Here is a 20857-nt window from a genome sequence, read left to right as displayed (position 1 = left end):
TGTTTGTAGCTATGATAGCGTTAGCTAAAACTAACAAAGCTAAAGCGAGCCACTGTTACCACTTCCAAAAAGGGTCTAGTTTAAGCAAACACAGGAGTATCTAACATCCCTTATGTAGCTTTGTTAGCTTTAGCTTTAACTACATTAGTTACATAGTGTGTGTAGCTAAAGTAGCTTTGTTAGCTTTAGCTTTAACTACATTAGTCACACAGTGTGTGTAGCTATTGTAGCTTTGTTAGCTTTAGCTTTAACTACATTAGTTTTTTAGCTAACACAGCTTAGCCTTAGCTATGTTAGCTGTGTTAATGTGTTTTAATGGAGGACAAGCTTTTATCCTTTAAGCTGATTGTTTACTTGGCTAAGGTACTTGTTTTGTGATTAGGTTTTGCAGGTCAGGCATTTGACTTTAACTCTTGATAGCCTGACCCTTATCTCAACCACCCCTACCTGGAAGTTTAATCCCATTTTATTTTAGAAATGTAAGCATGTATTTACATTCTGACAGATGCGGCGTTTCACCGTAGTGGTCTAATGGGGGCGGGGCATCTGAGATCTGTGGTAGCCAACTACTGTAGAAAAAGGCTTTGCAAGATCAAGTCCATTTACCATATTAATTCAGTTTAATTCAGTTCAGTTTATTTCAAATCATCAAGCTTTATTGGCATGGATAACATCAGTTTACCAGTGTACAAATATATTATAATCATTAATAACAGAAAAAAATATATTAAAACTGATAGATGTATCAAAATTTGGGGTTTAACTGTCAAATTATTGTACAAAAATTCAGAAATTCTATGATTTTTATAAATTTTTTTATATGTATGCTGTTTATTGTGGTTGCATGGTGTTTGAGGCTCTCTGCTGATCACAATAGCTCATGTAATGTGCTGCAGCATTTGCACACTGTTGAACTTCACCCAGCAGATACAGAAGTTTCTGTGTTCGGTTTGCTGGTGAAAAGTGGAAGGAATTTGTCTCTAATGTCTTTGTACAAAGGACAGGTAGTTAGAATGTGCAGCGCTGTTTCCACCTCTGGTTGGCTGCAGTGGGTGCACAGTATTTCTTCTTTAGGGTTCCAGCTTTGTCTGTGGCGTCCTCTCGATGGTGAGGTTGTGCTTGCTCAGCTCTGGATCAGTCACAATATAGTATAATATTAGCATGATGTTAATAAATTTGTGACACCTACCCTGGTGCAATAGTTGCAGGTACTTCAAAATCCCTCATAGAAATAATTCATCTGGTCACTGATTGTCTTTTCTTCTTATAACTTTTTTTAGGTCATAAAGAGGCATTTTTATTCATTTAATTCTATTTTATAACCTGTTATAAAATCCTCAGAGTAGCTTTTTGATGTACAACCAATATCTGATATTTGCTAAAACAAGCCTCCAGCCAAATGCACCGTTCAAAATAAACAGTGGCGGTACGACAGGTCAACAGGTTAAATACATATGTTTGTGTCATAAATGTAAACGGAGGATCTACATGTGTAAAAAAAAAAAGGTGGAAAATATGTTCCAAACAAAGACAGTTTGATAATCTTTAATCAGATTTTATCAGACTAACAGTCTGTGCTGATAAGTAGAGACCATGATGGATGGCGCTCACCAGCTGTGAGGTGGTAGCTGTCATGCTCTGTGCACACAATGAGCCTCCAATAAATAATTGAGATCCCAGGTTAAAGATTGCTCTCCAGGCCTCAGGCCAAGTCTCCTCAGTATGTACACAATCCATCTCCAGGCCTGCCCTCCTGGATGACGGGTCTTAGCTGTTAAACCATCGAGCAGGCAGGCAGGCAGGCAGGCACCCCCACACCCCCCACCAACACCACCATCACCCACCCTGTACAGCCTTCAGCTCAGAAGTATCTCGTCTTCGAACAGAAATTGTGCTTACTCACCACCCTCTGGCTTGACAGCTGCAAGGATCTGCAATACCACACACACACTCAAACACACACAAACATCATGTAGCCTTAACTCTTGTGCTTTTCTGTAAAGTACATGATAGATGTAGGCCATGATGGACTTCACTGAGACAACACTATCTGTTTGCAGACTGTACCTCATACTGAATGATACTTAAACCTGCATGGTAAATTAATATAAATGAACATTATTTACCTTTAAAACCTGCAGATAAACTACTGGTGTATTAGATAAACATACTACAAAAATGTGTGTCAGAGAGAATATGTTGTTGATGTAGATAAGAATATTTCTGATGATGGTATGAAGTGCCAGCTGTTGATGTTTTTGTTGATAATGATAAAAACAAAACTAAACATCTACCTATATACACCCTCTGCATTGCTTTCGTGCACTGCCAGTTGGCATCTCATCAGACCGGTAGCTGTTTGTTGGCACCTGATGTTGTTTCTTCCTTTCCAGATCCTTAGTTGTGTTGATGTAACTCTCAGGTGTGTGCTGCTTCGGAGAAAAGCACTGCGACAGGAAACTGTAGTCGTACTGTAAAAGTGTAGAAAAAAAGCAAAATATCACAGCAGTCTGTAAGAGTAATAAGGCAGGAACACTTTTGCTTGATTTCTGAGAGGTCTTCAAGTACAAAAAGAAAAAAAACAGGCTGCTTGACTGTGTTAAGGTAGACAGTTCTTTCCTCTACTAACACTTCTGATGTTCTTGCACCCTTGAAAAAAAAAAATCAAAAAATGTAGTCATTTATTGTTGGTCTATACTTTCTGTCAGAGAGATGTGTTTAGCCAGGAACTGGCTGATTATTTTGTATAATATTCACTGGTGGACTCAGATGGGGGCAAGGGGGTGCTTGCCCACCTTGTTGTCTAACTGTTAAAAAAAATCACAAAAGTGCCCTTTGGAATGCCTTTATGGCAGATAAACAGAGTGTGGTGTCTCTTTAGATGCCCTATAAAAGGACACATTTGAGGAAGTGCCCTTTTGTTGTTCTCTGCATAGACTAAATCTGACAAAGCACCCTGTTTTGTGCCCTCTAAGTACAACAAATTTGACAAAATGCTCTGTAAGTTGATTAAATTGAACAAAGTGCACTCTCTTTGGTGCCCTATAGGAGGTATAATTTGACACTCTATAGCACATGCCCTAGAGCAGAGAAAGTACCTTAAGTTCCTTGGTGAAATTCATACAATTTTCACTGGCATACTTTCTTATGTTTGTTTGTGAAATAAACGGTTAAATAGTCAATAATTCTGCATTTGTTTGTTACAGTGGTGTTGTAGGTGTAACCACATCATAAAAATAATTCAGTCTTAACCAGAGTTTCAACATAATGTAATACAATTTTTGTGCACTGGTGCTCCACCACATGTAGAAGGTTCCAGTATTTTAATTTTTTGCCCTTGTTCCTCAAACATCGAGCAACTGCCACTAATTCTATACAATGATACAAGATGACACTATTTATCTGCTTCTCCCTATGAGGTGACCACAAACAAAGACCTCATAAGATAGACATATATTTCACTGACCTCTTAATTATACACCTATCAGCACCTGGGTATATAATATGCTACACTGAATTTCAATCAAGGTTACTTAGGATGAGTTTTTATGTGAACAGGGTATGGTGGGTAGTCAGTGAAAATGATATTGTGGCAAGCTCAGAGAAAGAGAGACTCACAAACTGAGTGGTTAACAGTCTAGGTGCAATAATGCTTTCACATGAAATGACACTAATCTACCAGGAGCATTTATAAAACTATCTTGAAAATGATAAAATCATAGTCACTATCAGAACACATATAAACAGTTTTCTCTGACGTTTGTGCAAAAGTGTCCAAAGGTATGCAGGAAAACTTCTGCCCACATATCCCCCAACATGTTACAGTATATAAAGCATGTGAAACCAACAACAATTATCTATTAAAAAAACAAACAAACAAAAAAAAATCCATAAATAAATAAAAATCAGTAGTTGAGGTTGATGCACCAAGTTATTCCTTTTTAATTCTACTTGTATGTAAAATAAAATATTTAGGAATAAGAGATTTATAAGACACACAATGGTATTTAGTTAAAAGAGACTTTAAGTTGGTCTTAAGTTAATTATGCAGTATTAACAAAAATCACAAATAAGACATGCAGATAATACACTCAGAGGCAGAACTTTTTGAAGCCTCTATTTAAATAACAATTTTTTAAAATTCTATTCATATATATATATATACACACACACACACACATTGTATTCATTCTAAAGTAAACAGATGAGAATCCCAGACAATTGAATTTCCCTCCGGGGATAAATAAAGTTCTTGTATTGTATTGTATTGTGGTTTGTACTTATTTTCCTGTGCAAGTAGCAAAAACTAATAACCACTTGACAACAGCTGCACAAAGCACTGTGAATCTTGTTTGCATGCCTACTGTACATCTTAAGGCTTTGAGAGTTTTTGGCGGCGTCTTGTGTATTTTTTTTACATAGCACTAGTTCTCTCAACTACTAACTATGTTCTTGTGTAAATAAAGCATTTTATATCATGAAATTAAATTGATAAAAACATATCATTGAATGTCAAATTACCTTAAATCATCACTTATTGGTTAAAATACAGATAGGAAGCTACAGGAACTCAGGAGAGCAACGGTAGAAACACGGACCGAAAACAATGGCGCACACTAGGCGGGACTCTCATTAGATTGACAGGTCTTGATCTAATCAGCTTTTAGAACGTTCAGCCTTTCTCAAAGCTGGAGACCAATCATGACAGACAACGGGAGAACTACACTCGCCGTGGTAAATGTAAATGCTGCTGCTCTATGAGGGTGATATAACGAAGACCATGCTTGATAAGTTGACAGTTACGGCGATTACATGGGTTATTTTTGTCAGCTAAATGTACAGTAAGAGGTATCTCTGACATAAGCTTAGCTCGGAGTGGTATCAACTTGAGGATTTTGGCAAAGGAAGAGCTTGGTTTTCAATGTCAGTGTCTAAAATCTGCGACAGAAGAAGGGGGCAGCATAAAGTGTTGATATTTGCGTCCTAAAATGATGATACCATCAGCCTGTAAAGGAATATGGAGAGCTGCTGTCCAAACACTCAGGACAAGGTTTGTTTCTTATGTTACAGTTAAATATCTATTTTGTTTGCTTGCATCCTATTCAGAAACTTCTCTTTTCTTCGTAATCGCTGTTTCAGTTCATCCCAAAGGCGCTCGTAAAGGTTGAGATCAGGGCTCTGTGTGGGCCAGTCAAGTTCTGAGAACACCTCTAGAACACACTAAACCATGTCTTTATAGTCCTTGCTGTGTGCGCTGGGGCACTGCCATGTTTGAATAGAAAAGAGCCTTCCCACAACTGTTGACACAAAGTTGGGGTAAAGCATTGTCCAAAATGGTATGCTGAAGCATTAAGATTCATTGGAGATAAGGGGTCCAGCCCAAACCCTCTAATATAACCCCATACCATTAGCCCTTCTCCAACAAACCTCAGTGTTTGCTTAGTGCAGTCAGGCAGGTAGCATTCTCCCAGCATCCACCAAATCCAGACTCACCCATCTGACCGCCTAACAGAGAAATGTGATTTGTCTCTCCTCAGAACACGTTTTCACCACTCCAAAGTCCAGTGTCGGTGTGCTATACATCACTCCATCTGACACTTTGCATTGGACAAGCTTTTGTGCTGCTGCTCAGCCATAGAAACCTATTCCATGAAGCTCCAGCAGCACAGTTTCTGTGCTTACATTAATGTCACTGGAGGTTTATGACTCTTCAGCTGTGGAATCAGCAGAACAGTGACTTTTTTCGCACAATACCTTAGCAGAAGTTAATCCTGCTCTGGGATTTTTTACGTGGTCTTACACCCCATGGCTGTGTTGCTGTTGTTCCTAAATACTTCCACTTTCTAATAGCATCACTTACAGTTGACTGTGAAATATCTGGCAGGGATGAAATTTAACAAAATGTCTTATTGCAAAGGTAGCATCCATCACAGTATCATAGCTGAAGTCACAGAGCTCTTTAGAGTGACCCATTATGTATCACAAATGTTTGCAAATGGAGACTGTATTACTAGGTGCTTGATTTTAATCACCTGTGGCAATGGCTCTGATTGGAACACCTGAATTCAACAATTAACAGGGGTGACCAAATACTTTTATCCTTACAGTGTATATGTGGAACACTTACATGAATGACAGGCATTTTAAAGTTACTGGAAAAGTCAGAGACAAAACTAAGGCAAAAATAACCCCCCAAAAAACAACAAAACCAAAAAAAAAAAAAAAAAAAAAGAAAGAAAAAATAGTTGTGTAAAAAAGTTGTATGGCAACAGATCAAAAAAGAAATAAATAAACAGACTTTTGTTTAAAAAAACTGGAACTACTGCCTGGGATTTGCATTTCTTTAATTGCTAGCCAGTGAAAGTGCTGCAGTAAGCCAAGGAGAAGGGCTGGGGTGGTTTCTGTGGCTGGTGATTCATAGAAGTCATTCATAGAAGCAAGGGATGAACAAGAAGCCTAATGTCCTTGACCTTGAACCTTTTACCTTCAGAATCTCCCCAGTTCATCCTCACTTCAGAGTGAACAGTAGTGTAAAGTTTTTAAGAAAATCTACCAAAGGTTTTTTTGAGATTGTGTTTACATGGAAGGAATGAACATTTGGCCCAGTGACCTTGACCTTTGACCTATGATCTCCAAAATGTAATGTATTCATCTTTTAATCAGAGTGAACGTTTATTAAAAGCCCGAAGAAGTCTCTCCACAAACCATTCTTGAGATGTCATGTTACAAGATAGAACAGGAGGCCCAATGGACCTTGAACCTATGACCACTCAAATCTAATCTGGTCATCCTTTAGTCAGAGTGGACATTTGTGCAGAGTTTGAAGTAAATCTCTCCAAGGGTTCTGGAGATATTGTGTGTTCACAAGAATTGCAGGGAAAGACAGAAACAAAAAACAAAAAACAAAAACCCAGAGCTGGTCCTTTAACCTCAAAGAAGTTGTTAGAATAAGCTTTTTGAAAAAAAAAAAAAAAAAATTTCTGCTGATAAAATACTAAAATGCAGTTCTATCAGTATTAAATTAACTATGCCTATTTTTATTTATTTTTTCCTTCATGCTATTTAGAATATTTTTTTATAAACAGATTGTCCTTTTGACAGTTGTATTCATTGTGTTTAGCTTAACTAACAATCTTTTCTTTTCTGTGTTTGAAGCTCCAGTTTGTCGCTATAAAATATGATGTTTTGTATTTTACATCTCTAACCATTGTCTTACCTCCAGCAGAAGCTCTGGGCCTTGCAGAGTCCTATCCACCTTTGATGGACCCGCAGCTGGCCTAACTGATGCTGAGACCATCTTTGCCTTATCTTCAGGCCATGGCAGGTGCGGCGTTGCTGTGGTACGAGTCAGTGGTCCTGCCTCGGCTACAGCTCTGAAGTGTATGGCAGGGCTCACACACAGCCTCCCTCCTCCACGCACCGCCCTGTTACGCAGCATTACAGACCCTCAATCCAAGGAAGTTCTGGACCGTGGACTTATCCTCTGGTTCCCAGGTTTGTTTAATTTCCTCTCGTTACCATTTTTTTTTTTAACTTGGAATTGGAAATTTGTTTAATTCCTTTTTTACTTGGTATTGGGGTTGAGACATTTTTAATCATGTCTTGCCCTTTTTCTCCTGCATAAGATTTTTTTAAGCAACTGACAATATTTTGCAGTATAGTTTTGGAGCATTGATAAAAATTTGGGAGCACAATACTGGATTTTTGCTGATTTCCAATATGCTGCGATTTACACATTTATTTTAGTGGATACTAATATAAATAATGATATATTAATTAATGTATATTGATTAATGTATTTAAGACTTAAATCTTAGTCCCTAAAACACATTTTAAAAAGATAAATGATGAACAAAGAAACAAACTTCAGTCCTTTGAGCACACTTAAAAGTTTAAGAAATGAGGATGAATAAAGAAAAAGATTAAGTGTGATGATCCTGATTAAACCTCCACAAACTTAATCTCACATTTTGCTGAAAATTACAGACGATATAGGCCATTATTTATGGCCAGTATACCAGTTTTATATACCTGCTGTAACAGATGATGAACTTTAAAAGCTAATATCTGCTGATACCTAACCTGGCATGCCAGGTGGTTTTGTTTCACACATCCATCTGGTAAACCACTCATACACAGCGTTTGGGAAAAGGCAGAGCCTTTGAAAAAAAAAAACTCAGAGGGTGATTGGATGAACGTTGTCACATGGCCCTATGGCTGCGCCCCTACTGAAGGAGTAAACTCAATACAGAACTGCATAACGCGAACCATGGTGACTGTAGACATGTCAGTACACAACTTCGTCATTTTTGAAAAGAAAACAACTCACTGTTGTTCTTTTTTCTTCTTCAAACGAAGAAATGTTGTCACGTTCTGATAAAACTGGCGCTTTAGCAGCACCTACACTAATGTCTTCTGCCATAATTGCACCGGCCTCTTGTTGCTGCTTGCTTAGGTCACGACTCTGCTGCACTCGAAAGCACTGCCCCTTGTTGCTGATTGGTCCTGTCACTTTCTAACTGGACCCAAACGGTTCAGATGGGGGCTTTGCAAGATGGATTCGCCAGTGAGAAACACGGATCAGGCGTATCTATCTGCTTTGCAAGGTTAGCTGATACCAGTATCATGCCTATAATATTGTGCATCCTTAATAAAAACCCCTGCAAAAAATCCCCCTAAAATTTCTCATTGAATTTCCAAAATACACAAATACCCTTTTTTTCCAGCACAATGTCCACGAAAATGCCTGAAAATTTCCAAGCAAAGTCCCCCAAACATCCAATCAAATCTCCAAATTCCCATGAAAAAAAAAAAATTTCAAAGCAATTTCCCAGGGCACTCAGATGGCCTAGCGGTTAGGCCACACTCCATGTACGCAGGCGGCCCAGGTTAGGGTCCAGCCTGTTGCTTCTTTCTCGCATGTCTCTCCCTTACTCTCTCATCCTTGATTCTTATTTCATTTCCACTGTCCATCTTTTCAAAATAAAGGCATAAAAAAACAAAAATATATCTAAATACAAAAAGCAATCTTCCCCCAAAACTTCCAGTGAAACTCGCCAAAATATCCAAACATATCCCCAACATTTCCTTGAAAATAATTTCCAAGCAAATTCCCTGAAATCTCTAAATAAATTCCCTTAAATTTTCCTGTGAATTTATGAGAAATTCAAACCAGATTTAGCCAACATTTGAAGTGAATTACTAAAACGTAAATTGACATTCTTAATGCTTATCTTAAAAAATTCTAATGGCAGAAATTATTATGTTTAAGGAATGCCAAAAAGTTTGTCCTCATGTGTACATGCAGGGTCTTGGGAGGATAAAGTTCAGTCCTGTTAATTTCTAAAGTTTTGTTTTCTACTTGCTGTAGGTGAAGTTTGTTTAACAAATTCTTGAAAAAAGTGTCCTCTGCATATTAACATGTCAAAAAGGTACTCTTCTTCATTCTGTGGTTTTTATTCTCACGTTTGTATCAACAGCTCCTCACAGTTTCACAGGAGAAGACAGTGTGGAGTTCCACATCCACGGTGGTCCGGCTGTCATTACTGCAGTCTTACAGGCCCTAGGTAACATGCAGATACCATTACTTGTATGATTCAATCGTATACACCTTTATATCATGCAGTATAACACACAAACAAGTTTCATGTGAAGCAGTGTTATTTTCAGGCTGAGATTTATGTCTTTAGAGCCATGACTAAGCTGTAAGTCTGCACACTAACTGGGGCGGTCATGTTGCTGTCCATCACACTAACTTTAAAGGGAAAACTGAAGCATATGTTCCCATTTCAAAGATACTTATAAAATGTGCCATGACAAGCATGACAGTCCCACTGAGACTGACAAGTAACATTTCACTGCAGTTCCCTTGTTGGTCATCCAGGGGGCAGTATTGTATAAATTAGATGTGCTACTGAAAGCTTGTCCTCAGATCATGTCAGATTGTGCCTAATTAGTAAAGGAAGGTTAGAGTTTTTTTTAATGACATGGTTAAATAAGTCTTGACTTGGAGAAAAAAAAGAAAAAAGTAGGATATTGAAATGATAACAAGCCAGTTGAATAACAGGGAAGATTTTGCTCCTGTTAACAGATCATGACCTTCATTAATTCAGGTTCACAGCTCCCTGTCACCAACACGTAACCAGGTTTGATAAATGGTTTCGAAAACAATGAAAACGTCACCTCTTTAACCAGCTTAACTGTTTTCTTACTGAGTGAACCCTGAGTGACTTATTGACCCTGCGTTTGATCCTCCCCCGCTTACGTGTGTGTGTTTATGTATGTGTTCTGTACAAGATGCATGCCCACTATGTGCCTCATGCATGTGTTCTTGTTTGTATACTGTGTGTTTTTGTGCGTGCGTTTGTTTCTCAGGAAGCGTGCCTGGCATGAGGCCTGCTGAAGCCGGGGAGTTCACGCGGAGAGCCTTTCAAGCAGGGAAGCTGGGTTTAACAGAGGTAGGTCAAGAAGAACACATAAAAAATCACTGAGGCACATCAGTGGAGATTTTTTAATGTCAGGAGCTTCTCAGAGTAATTTTGCAGGGTTCACGTTGAACAAAGAAGGTCTGTGCATTAAAGTAAAAAATGCAAATTCTCATTTTTACAAATCTTTGCCCTTTGAATGCTACAGTAATTTGGCTGTCAAACATTTATTTAGATTTGAATCTGCTGGTATTCTTTTTTCATAAGTAGCCTCAGGCATTAAAATAAAGCTGTACTGAATATTATGTTACAATATAAAATGAATGACTTCAAGCCGAATTCATTGCAAGGGTATTTAAATATTAAAATGCAATGTAAATGTGTTTTTAAAGCTCCCATCCAGGTTTTTTGGCTTGTTATGACATGGAATAACATTAATAATAATGCCTCTTTATGGGATACAAAAGCAAACAAGACCTTAAGCAAGAAGATTAACTACTTCTATATGGTTATTTCTTATTCCTGTACACACCTTTGCAGAACAGACTTTATCGTGATAAACAAAATTCATGATGAAGCATGGTGGGGGTCGCCAGATTAATCAGATCATGGTTTAGTTTAGGTAGAGAGAATTATAAATGGCCCCAAATTTTAGTCAATTTTGGCACAAAACCTTCAGGTATCTTCAAGAAGGCTAAAGATAAGAAATTGCACTAGGTATACATCTAAATTTACAAAAGACTGGCTTCATCAGAAGAAGATTAAAGGTTTGGACTGGCCCAGCCAGAGCCTGCACCTGAATCCTGCTGAGGGGGACCTGAAGAGGGCTGTGCACAGTAAGTGCCATAACAAACCAGCACAATTTTAGTGTTTATGCAGAGAACAGTGGGCAAATTATAGGACACTCCCAGAATAAGTGATAAAAGTTCTAACAAAGGGCATTTTAATGTTGCAAAAGTGATGTGTTATTAAAAATAATGCAAATCTCCAAGTAGTTCAATCATGTATATAACAACAAATGACTGAGCCAGAAAAGAACTAAGTAAATAAGTACGGATGTTATTGTAGAAAATGTATGAAAATCATCAGTTGTAGTGTTTCTTAAAGGTGGAGGGGCTCGGGGATCTGATCCATGCAGAGACCGAGGCTCAGAGGAGACAGGCACTCAGACAGATGTCAGGAGAGCTGGGACGTCTCTATCAGGACTGGAGCCACAGACTCAAACGGGTAGGCCATATAAACATTTAAATGTGGAATTCTCCACATTGCACAGGTCATTGAGTGTCCATTTTAGGCTGGCTGCAAAATCCCCAAAGTCCCATACAGATCCTTTCTAAAATGTTTATTATTAAAGCATAAATGAATAATATATTGGATAGGTCAAAATACATATTTAGTCAGAATAACTTATGTATTTGTCAGCATATGCTGTAGTAGGGTTAACCTTTTTATAACTCCTCCGTTTTCATTTTATGGAGGCTCAGAGTCAGTACTCGGTTGCTCTGATAGACAGGTGGGCGTGTCGCAGCAGATTAAGACCTGCTTCATGTCCATCTTTTTGGCTCTGACCAAGGTGACAAAATAAGTTTGAGACTGCTTTTCCAAGATGGCAACCACCGTCACTGGGTAAATAAGATGGGTCATGTCAACAAGACCACATCCATGTTTTATAGAGTCTGTGGTCAAAGCATAGCTTGGGATCTGTGCTTATGAACGACTATGCCAATACTGAGCCGGCTGAGATGTATATGTGCAAGCATAAATTGACCCCCAACCATATTTTTAAGGCACATTAGTGCGGCTTCAAGAAATTAGTCTATGAAGTTTTTAAAGCAATGTTTTAGTTGGGTGAAGACAACTAATAATCTTTTTTGAAGATTGTAAACACACTGACTGATGGTGTTGACATGCTTTATTAAGAATAGAACAAAAAGATGCTTTCATCACATCTGGAGCTCTGGGCTTACATGACTGATCTCAAGCCAGTTTGAATACTCTCTATTGCCTGCTATACCTGCAACATGTTTTATTGATTTTTGAAGTACTTTCCTCACTACTGACAACATTTACTTGTGCTTTTTATACAATACAAACCCAGCTGTGTTTTAATTCTCCTGTTTTACTCACAACTATGCGACACAAAAAGTAATTAAAGATTTCCGACCTGTGTTGTTTTCCTTGTTCACCTACTTTTGAACAAAGCCCAACAATGGAAATAGCATTCTTCTGTAATATGAGTAAGCTCAACAGCACGTATCACCAACTAAATTATCCCCAGAGAGGTTCTGTCTCTGTTCGTGTCGATATTTCCCTGAAAGTAGTGTTTCAGGAAAAACCTGTGTGTACTGGGCTATAGGTCAGGCATCGGTAGTTTCACACCTCAACAATGCTTTGGGTTTTTTTCTTATTCTGTACTAGTGCTGCTTCTGCAACACACATTCTGTGGGGTAACTTGTGGGAATGAGAGGCTTCCTGTTTTCCTGCTTCAGTGGCACAGGTGTTTCTATTTAATGCTAAGAATAAAAATACCAACCTGCATGGTACATGTCAATTTTTATCTTGCCCCGTCAACAGGAATGGGAGAAACTGGAAATTAAACAGGATACAAATCAAATAAATTTTTTTTTTTTTTTTTTTTTAAGATTTTATTTTAGGGCTTTTATGCTTTTATTGGAGAGATGGGAAGGTGGGAATCGTCAGAAACTGGAGAGAGAGAGAGAGTGGAAATAATGTGTTTTGCAGCCTCTTCACCTGAGGCCACCAGGCTTCCAGCACCCCCACAAATCCAGTAAATATTGAGATTTAACTTCAATCCTAGAAGGGGAAACCTTCCTGAAGTTAGGTAACAACAGTCTAATTTATGCAGATATATCCATACATTATCGAACAAACCTAAAACTTAATAGTTATATGGTAAATCATGAAATTGGTAAATTATCATACAGCCCTTTTCAGTAAGCCATAAATAGTTTATTTTAAAGAAGACGCACTCCTTTTAACAGACAATATGTCGTATTTGCAGATCTAATACTGTGATAGATGGTAAAATTCACACATTAGTCCAGCCGGTGGTGTGAATTTGTCATTTTTATAATGTGATACACAAATTTTCCTGAGGAAAGCTGCTATTTAACACTCAAAGGCACATCCATGTTTTGAAATTCTTATTTTCTAGGACGTTTTATAAAAGCTTCTTCTTGACTTTACTTGATATTCTGTTATTCTACATTAACTCAAATGACCCCCATTTAATATTCTTTCTGTTAAAAAAAGAAATGATCTTTGTATTGTTCAGAGGAAATTTCAGATGAAGTATACAAACTACAACTGCTGTGTGTGTTTATTGTGTGCCTGTCACTGAGGATGGACGCACAATAAAGACATTGATGGATTCTGTGTTGCTGTATTGTTTAGCTTATCTTCACAGTATCCTGTGCATGTATAAGTAAGTGTCAGGTGGGTCAGTGCTGAAGTTAAGATAAAGTATAGTGGGGAAAGTATAGAGCAGTGAAACGCAGATTGTACTGAAATGCTGAGCTGTATATTTTTCTGCATTTTGACTTCATATAGAAGAAGAGATTGTTAGATCAGGAAATGACGGAAGAAACAGAGAAGAGTGGTCTCTGCTGAGCTTTTGTTCCCTTTTTACTTAGCTATCAGGACATTGTGAACTGAGGGACTACAAATATTTGAACAGAATGAAACTATCCTTTAAGTGAATGATTTCAACTTTACATGCTTATCCTCATTTTCTTTATATTTAAGCTATCGGCCCAGAAATTAGAGACTTCATGAGATTTAGCTTGAAGTTTCTGAAACCCTTTTTAAATGCAAGTCTGAAAATTAATGCATTAAATTAAATTAAATTAAATTACAAAAAGGCTGCCTTGAAATCTTACTGACTTTTTTCATATGCCCCTAACAGAAGAAGGCTTTCCCTATGAGGCTAAAGGAACAGTGTCTGACTACAATAACAGATCGAGTTTCATTGTCTTGTACAGTGCAATGAAAAATTATTTGCCCCCTGTCTGATTCCTGATTTTTTGTATATTTATCACAGTTAAATGCTTAGGATTATCAAACCAATTTTGATATCTCACAAAGACAACTTGAGTGAATACAAAATGGATAATGGATAAATGGATAATTTATGGATAATGATTTTATTTATTAAGGGGGAAAAAATTCCAAACCTATCTGGTCCTGTGTGAAAAGTATTTGCCCCCTGAACCTAAGGTTGTGCCCCCCTTGGCAGCAATAACTGAAATCAAGCGTTTGCAATAACTTGTGATGAGTCTTTTGCATCTCTGTGGAGGAATTTTGGCCCACTCTTCTACACAGAATTGTTTTAACTCAGTCGTATTGGAGGGTTTTCCAGCATGAACTGCCCGTTTAGTATCTCAATTTGATTTAATTTCCGGACTTTGACACGGCAACTCCAAAACTTTAATTTTGTTTTATTTTTTTTTTGAGCCATTCAGAGGTGGAATTGTTGGTATGTTTTGGGTCATTGTCCTTCTGCATAACCCAAGAGCGCTTGAGGTAAAGGGCACGAACGTATGGTCAGACGTTGGCCTTCAGGATTTTCTGGTAGACAGCAGAATTCATTGTTCCATCAATCACAGCAAGTGGTCCAGGTCCTGAAGCAGCAAAGCAGCTTCAGGCCATCACACTGCCACCACCATGTTTGACTGCTGGCATGATGTTCTTTTTATCAAATGCTGTGTTCTTTATATGCCAGAGTAACGGACTGCACGGGCCTTGAAAATGGCTTTGCAACCTTTTCCAGACTGATAGATTAACGGGCCTTCCAAAAAGATCAACTTTTGTCTCATCAGTCCACAGAATATTTCTCCAAAAGTCTTGGGGATCATTAAGATGTTTGTTGGCAAATGTGAGACGAGCCTTTGTGTTGTTTTTTGTCAGCAGTGCTTTTGGCCTTGGAACTCTCCCATGGGTGCCATTTTTGCCCAGTGTCTTTCTTATGGTTGGGTCATGAACTCTGACCTTGACTGAGGCCAGTGAGGCATGCAGTTCTTTGGATATTGTTCTGGGTTCTTTTGTGACCTCCTGGATGAGTCGTCGTTACACTCTTGGAGTAATTTTGGTTGGTTGACATCTCCTGGGAAGGTTCACCACTATTCCCAGTTTTCTCCATTTGTGGATAATGGCTCTGACCCTGGTTCGCTGGAGTCCCAAAACCTTGAAAATGGTTTTGTAACCTTTTCCAGACTGATAGATTTTAATCACTTTTCTCATTTGTTGTTAAATTTCTTTGGATCGTGGTATGATGCATTTCTTTTTGAGATCTTGTAGCCTACGTCACTTTGTCTGACAGCTTCTATTTAAGTGATCTATTGATTCAACAGATCTGGTGGTAATGAAGCCTGGGTATGGCCAATGATATTGAGCTCAGCTTTCCGAGAATTGTGGTTAATCACAGTTAACTCATGATTTAACAAGGGGGGCAATTACTTTTTCACGTAGGGCCAGACACGTTGTGGAGTAATAAACAGAAGAAATAAAGACCGGTATGTGTAAATGTAACACATAAAATCTGTTTAAACATGCATTATCCTGTCTGCTGTTTCTAGGGCTCAGTGAGAGTTTGTAGTGGGAGGGCCAAAGTACTGTTCATGAGGCTGACAGCAGAGGGGAAGAAACTGTTCTTGTGATGTGAGGTTTTGGTCCTGATGGGACTCAAAAAGTCCATGTCCATGGAGAGACATGTTGCCAACAGGTGTGATGTAATACATGAAAACAGTAAAAAGACAGAAGCTATATATTTTAGTGAACCTTAACTCTTGAATTTCTATTTATCACACTTCACATTGTTATGATATTAACTATGTTAATGTGCAGGCCTGCACTTAACACCTTGTTGATGCAGTTCACAGCAGCTGGTTACTTCACTTAATGGACTCGGTCCAGACCCTCCTCTTGTGTGAACTGTTTTGAAGATTGTATTCTAGTGGTCTTTCAATACTTTGGCACCAGATCTGACCACCGGCTCCAGGTGATCTCCCCTGAGAAACTGTCGATCTCGTCTGTGGCTTTCTCAGGATGCTTCCTAGAAGTAAATCAAAGGAGCATTTATTTTGAACCTAGATTTCTTAGAATCTAAGTTATCAGAAGTATACCATCTGCATCGAAGTATTGGAGTCTGACGCTTCCTGTTGTTGTGCTGCTTGACCTCTCTTACTATTTATGTTCCCTAATGTCAGCCCTGCTGGGATGGAAACACTATGACCCTGCCCCTGTTTTCATGATTAAAATGCATTTCAAATTTGTGCCATGGGATGAAGCAATAATGTTACATCAGTTAAACAAAGAAATCAGTCCTGGGAAACAGCTAAATAAATCCAGATTTATCTTAAATGTTTGACTTTAATTTTATAACAAGAACACTTTTAAAAATGTAGGTCATATGTGGTTTAGTTACTAATCTATGAAAAAATCACAACAGATAAGAGGACTTGTTGCTTTTCTTTCATTTTAGTGTGCTCAAATTGATGAAAGTTCATTACCATGAGCAGTACAGTGGACTGTCACTGAAATAAAGAGGCCAGCAGGAGTCAAATACTTGATCAAATTATGCCTAAAAATATTCTTCAATGATTATCAATCATCAACATATAAAATGATCTAGAGGAAAATAAAGCCATCACTGAGAAAAAAAAGTTTTGTGTAGACTTTTTAACAGGGATGAACAACTTAGTCACTGAGAGGGCCACTTAAAGTTGAGTGTCACTGTTAAAGGGCCACACTGTTACAAGCTTCAGGATACTCTCTACAAGAAAATTATGATTACTTGTGAAAAAAATGGGAAAATGTGCAGCATTTATCAGAATTTGTTACACTACCAGTCATGTTTCGAAGCTTAAATGCAAATAAAAAGGTTTGATTTAATGGGCTCAACACAGAAATGATGCTAATTCAAGCACATTTTTCAATGTAATCAGTATTTAGAGGATATGAGCTGAGGCATTTTTACAGCATTTTTTTTTTAATATTTATTTTTGGGCATTTTTGTTTTTGCCTTTATTTGATAGATGAGGACAGTGGATAGAGTCAGAAACAGGGACGAGAGTGGGGGAGAGACATGTAGTAAAGGGCCTCAGGCTGGATTCAAACCCGCATACATGGGGCGCGCCTTTAACCACTAGGCCACCTTCACCCTGCATTTTTACAGCATTTGAGTTACAGTCAATAGGTTAACTTCTTGCAGCATTTGAGAAGGTTAAATAGATTAAATTAGTTATTAATACTGTATGAAGATGCATATAAGATGAGGCATTTTACCACAGTGAGCTTTCTTACAGTATTTGAGATACATTAAAGCAGTAAGAGATGGTGCATTATATTTTACATTAAGCAGGGCTAAAGTACTTGTGGAATAAAAGTCTTGTTGGTGGTCATCAGAGTAACTCTTTGACTTTGTACATTAGCAATTTTAGCCAGCAAACTTTTTTCATAGCAGCATTCATTTTTCAAAAAAACACTAATAAATTCTTAAAATCAGGAAGCTAGCGGCAGAGTAGAATGTTTTACGTTGGGTCACCTGTTAATCCAACACCAGTCAAACGATGACACCAGTTGTAAATGTCAGGTAAAAAAAATGACAAAAAGGTAGCATTAGTGGATGTGTTTTGTTACTTCTGAATCTTAAAATAATAACAGGCAGTAAGTATTGTATGATCGTTTTAAATGTGATTTGAATATTTTTTTAATTGATAGGATTTTTAGTTATTGTAAATGGGCTCTCACTACACATCGAGAGTGCTACTGATGCACTTTGGGAAGCACTGATCTAAAAAATAGCAGATTCATCAACAATGAAATGAATAACTCTAAAATTTAGCAACTTCTTAAGAGTTGGTGCTTTTAATGATTTTTTCTTTTTCTTTTTAATGGTGGTGGAAATGTGAAGGTTTTTTTATTTCTCTCTGTTGGATCAGTATAAATCCTTTAATCATGTCATACATCACAGAATGCAATAATCTCACTTTTACATTAAATTTATATATAAATTAACTTTACAGTATACGTAGCAAACCATTTTAGACACTCAGACCATTGATTGTGATGTTTTCATGCTACTAAATATGTTAGATCACTCACATTTGTACTTCACACTGACATCTTCCTCTCGCGGCTCTCTCTCTCACAGTGTCTGGCTCATGTCGAGGCCTTCATAGACTTCAGTGAGGATGAGCTCATAGAGGACGGGGTCTTAAACCAAGGTATGTACACACTGTGTTCTCTGTATGTGGGGAAAAAACAAGAGATGAGCCGTCCCCCGGGCTTTCAGAGGGGAATGACCGGGGTCATGTCAGGTTCTGTTTCTCTCCAAGGAGAGAGGGTCCGACTGGCTTTCCTGTTTGGATCTTCAGCTGTCCATCGTGTGCTTTTGCAGCTCTGTAGGGAGAAACGGTGCACATCAAACTGCTCAAAAGACAATTTCCTTCAGGAAGTGTGGACAGAAGGCCAGGAGACAGTGGAGGCATTCGTCTTACCTTCAAAGCTGACCTGACATGTCGCTCACAGGAATAGTGCTGTCAGCAGCAGCATACAGTCTGACTGTCGTCTCTGTGTGCAGGTTTCCCATGCTCCCAGTGTGAGTGTGAGTGAATGTACATATATGTGTGGTTGTGTATGTAAGGGATGTCCCCCCTGAACCTGTCGCCTGCTGTCTAGCTCTCCCAAAGCCTCAGATGTAGTGATGTTTGGACACAAAAAGCCGGGGAGCTTTTGTTTATCCTTGTGTCACGGCATGAGCGCTCGCACCCCAGAGAAAAGAATATTTATAGACTTGTTTCTAAAAATAGAAAATTTAAATATTTAACGTTTACATAGAAAATTAACTGTTTTTGTGTTTTGTTCTAACTTGAATGAATTACTGTGCAGTCACAAGTCTCAAAAAGAGGAACACCACTTTTCAGCTTAAGACAGATGACTCAAAAGTGCTTTTCCGTTTTATTAAAACGCTGGAAGAGACAGTGAGAAAGTTTGTGACCCATTTTTGTCTAGACAGAAGTTGTCAGACAACAAAGGAAAGGTTTTTTCCCCCAAATGATCAAAATTCCTTTTTCAAGGCCATGAAAGTGAAGTTTAACAGAAACGTTTGTCACATCCTGTTCTCTTTTCTGTCTCATATCCTCTAAACCCCCACCCAAAACACGCCCCCCACCCCCACTCACAGTTGACAGATCGGTGTGTGATCTGCAGGCAGAGATGGAACGACACCTGAAGGATGAGAGGAGGGGCGAGCGACTGCGCAGCGGAGTCCAGGTGGTGATCGCAGGAGCGACGAATGCAGGGAAAAGTAGCCTCCTCAACACACTCTGTAAGAGAAGTTATAAAGCACACGTACAAATACACACTTCTCAGGGGGATTAAGATTAAGTATGACACACTATCTTCTGAATACAGACCTTGGTATGGCTGTCAGCCACAGTTTGGGTAAGAAGAAGAAGAATCTCTCAAATATAAGCAGTATTGCCCCACATTATGTTGGAATTTTTTTTTCATTCATTGAAATGCAAATACTTTGCTGCACAGAGAGGGAGCTGCATGGTTACTTGACAAACAGGAGAATTAGAAACATTGGCTGTCTGGTTTTAATAAAATCATTAAGAGAGTGGGTTATAAAGTGTTACAGAGACTAACCTTCAAAATTAACTTCAAGGATCAATATTTTAAAATGTTTCTGATGTAAACCAAACAAAGTACAAAAATGCACACATACAAACAAATACTTTTCATTTTGCTGTCTTTTCTGTCCAGCAGACTTGGAGACCCAGCATTTTTTATAATATGTCTGTATGTAATATGTCAGTTTCGCTGTGATAGTTATGGCTCTGTTTTTGTTGGTATTTGACTGTTTTTATTCTACTTATGTCAAACAGTGTGCTTTGACCTAGTCAGTCACCTTCCCATAAATTCCTTAAATGTTCCTTTTGACAAGGAAGTGTCAAGAGCCAGAGTTCAGTTTTAAAGAGGAAAAGATAATCATCCATGATCTATTCATTACGTACTGATCGTCCCGTTCAAGGTGGTGGTGCTGACGCCAATCCCAGCTGCCATAGGGTGAGGAGCAGGGACACCCTGGACTGGTTGTCGGTCAGTCAAAGGGCATAAGGGAAAAACTGGATTTCATATTTTTAAAAATGATATTTTGTTTTTTTCTTTTAGGAATGGATGATATTTTTTGACAGGATTTCATTATTGGTAAATATTAATTTTTAAAAGTCAAGAATTGGCATAAGTATGTGTGATTTCTTGTTGGGCTGTCAAAAGATTAAAATTCTTAATTGTGATTAATCTCAGGATTTTTGTAGGCAATCAAAACTTATTGCACCCTTTTATTGCATTTTAGAATTTCACTGTTATTGTGTCATTTGGGATATTTCTACTGTCTCAAACAAAGGGTA

The 20857-nt window shown here is 38.1% G+C and overlaps 1 protein-coding gene across 2 annotated transcripts in view; it reads left to right on the top strand.

Annotated features, from left to right (window-relative positions):
• The first annotated feature begins 4739 nt into the window (after positions 1-4739).
• gtpbp3 (GTP binding protein 3, mitochondrial) overlaps positions 4740-20857 on the top strand; it is a 32608-nt gene continuing 16490 nt past the window's right edge. Inside the window, exons 1-7 of one of the 2 annotated variants that reach the window (XM_041792156.1) lie at positions 4740-5050; positions 7226-7494; positions 9480-9566; positions 10375-10457; positions 11532-11651; positions 18595-18667; positions 19627-19770. In XM_041792156.1, coding sequence (XP_041648090.1) covers positions 4989-5050; positions 7226-7494; positions 9480-9566; positions 10375-10457; positions 11532-11651; positions 18595-18667; positions 19627-19770 — 838 coding nt within the window. In that variant the 5' untranslated portion in view covers positions 4740-4988. Of the gene's footprint in view, positions 5051-7222; positions 7495-9479; positions 9567-10374; positions 10458-11531; positions 11652-18594; positions 18668-19626; positions 19771-20857 lie in introns of both variants that reach the window. The other variant, XM_041792155.1, reaches the window with a different exon arrangement.

This window comes from Cheilinus undulatus, linkage group 7 (genome assembly GCF_018320785.1).
Source record: "Cheilinus undulatus linkage group 7, ASM1832078v1, whole genome shotgun sequence".
Taxonomy (NCBI): Eukaryota; Metazoa; Chordata; class Actinopteri; order Labriformes; family Labridae; genus Cheilinus; species Cheilinus undulatus.
This window is presented reverse-complemented; position numbering and strand designations above follow the sequence as displayed.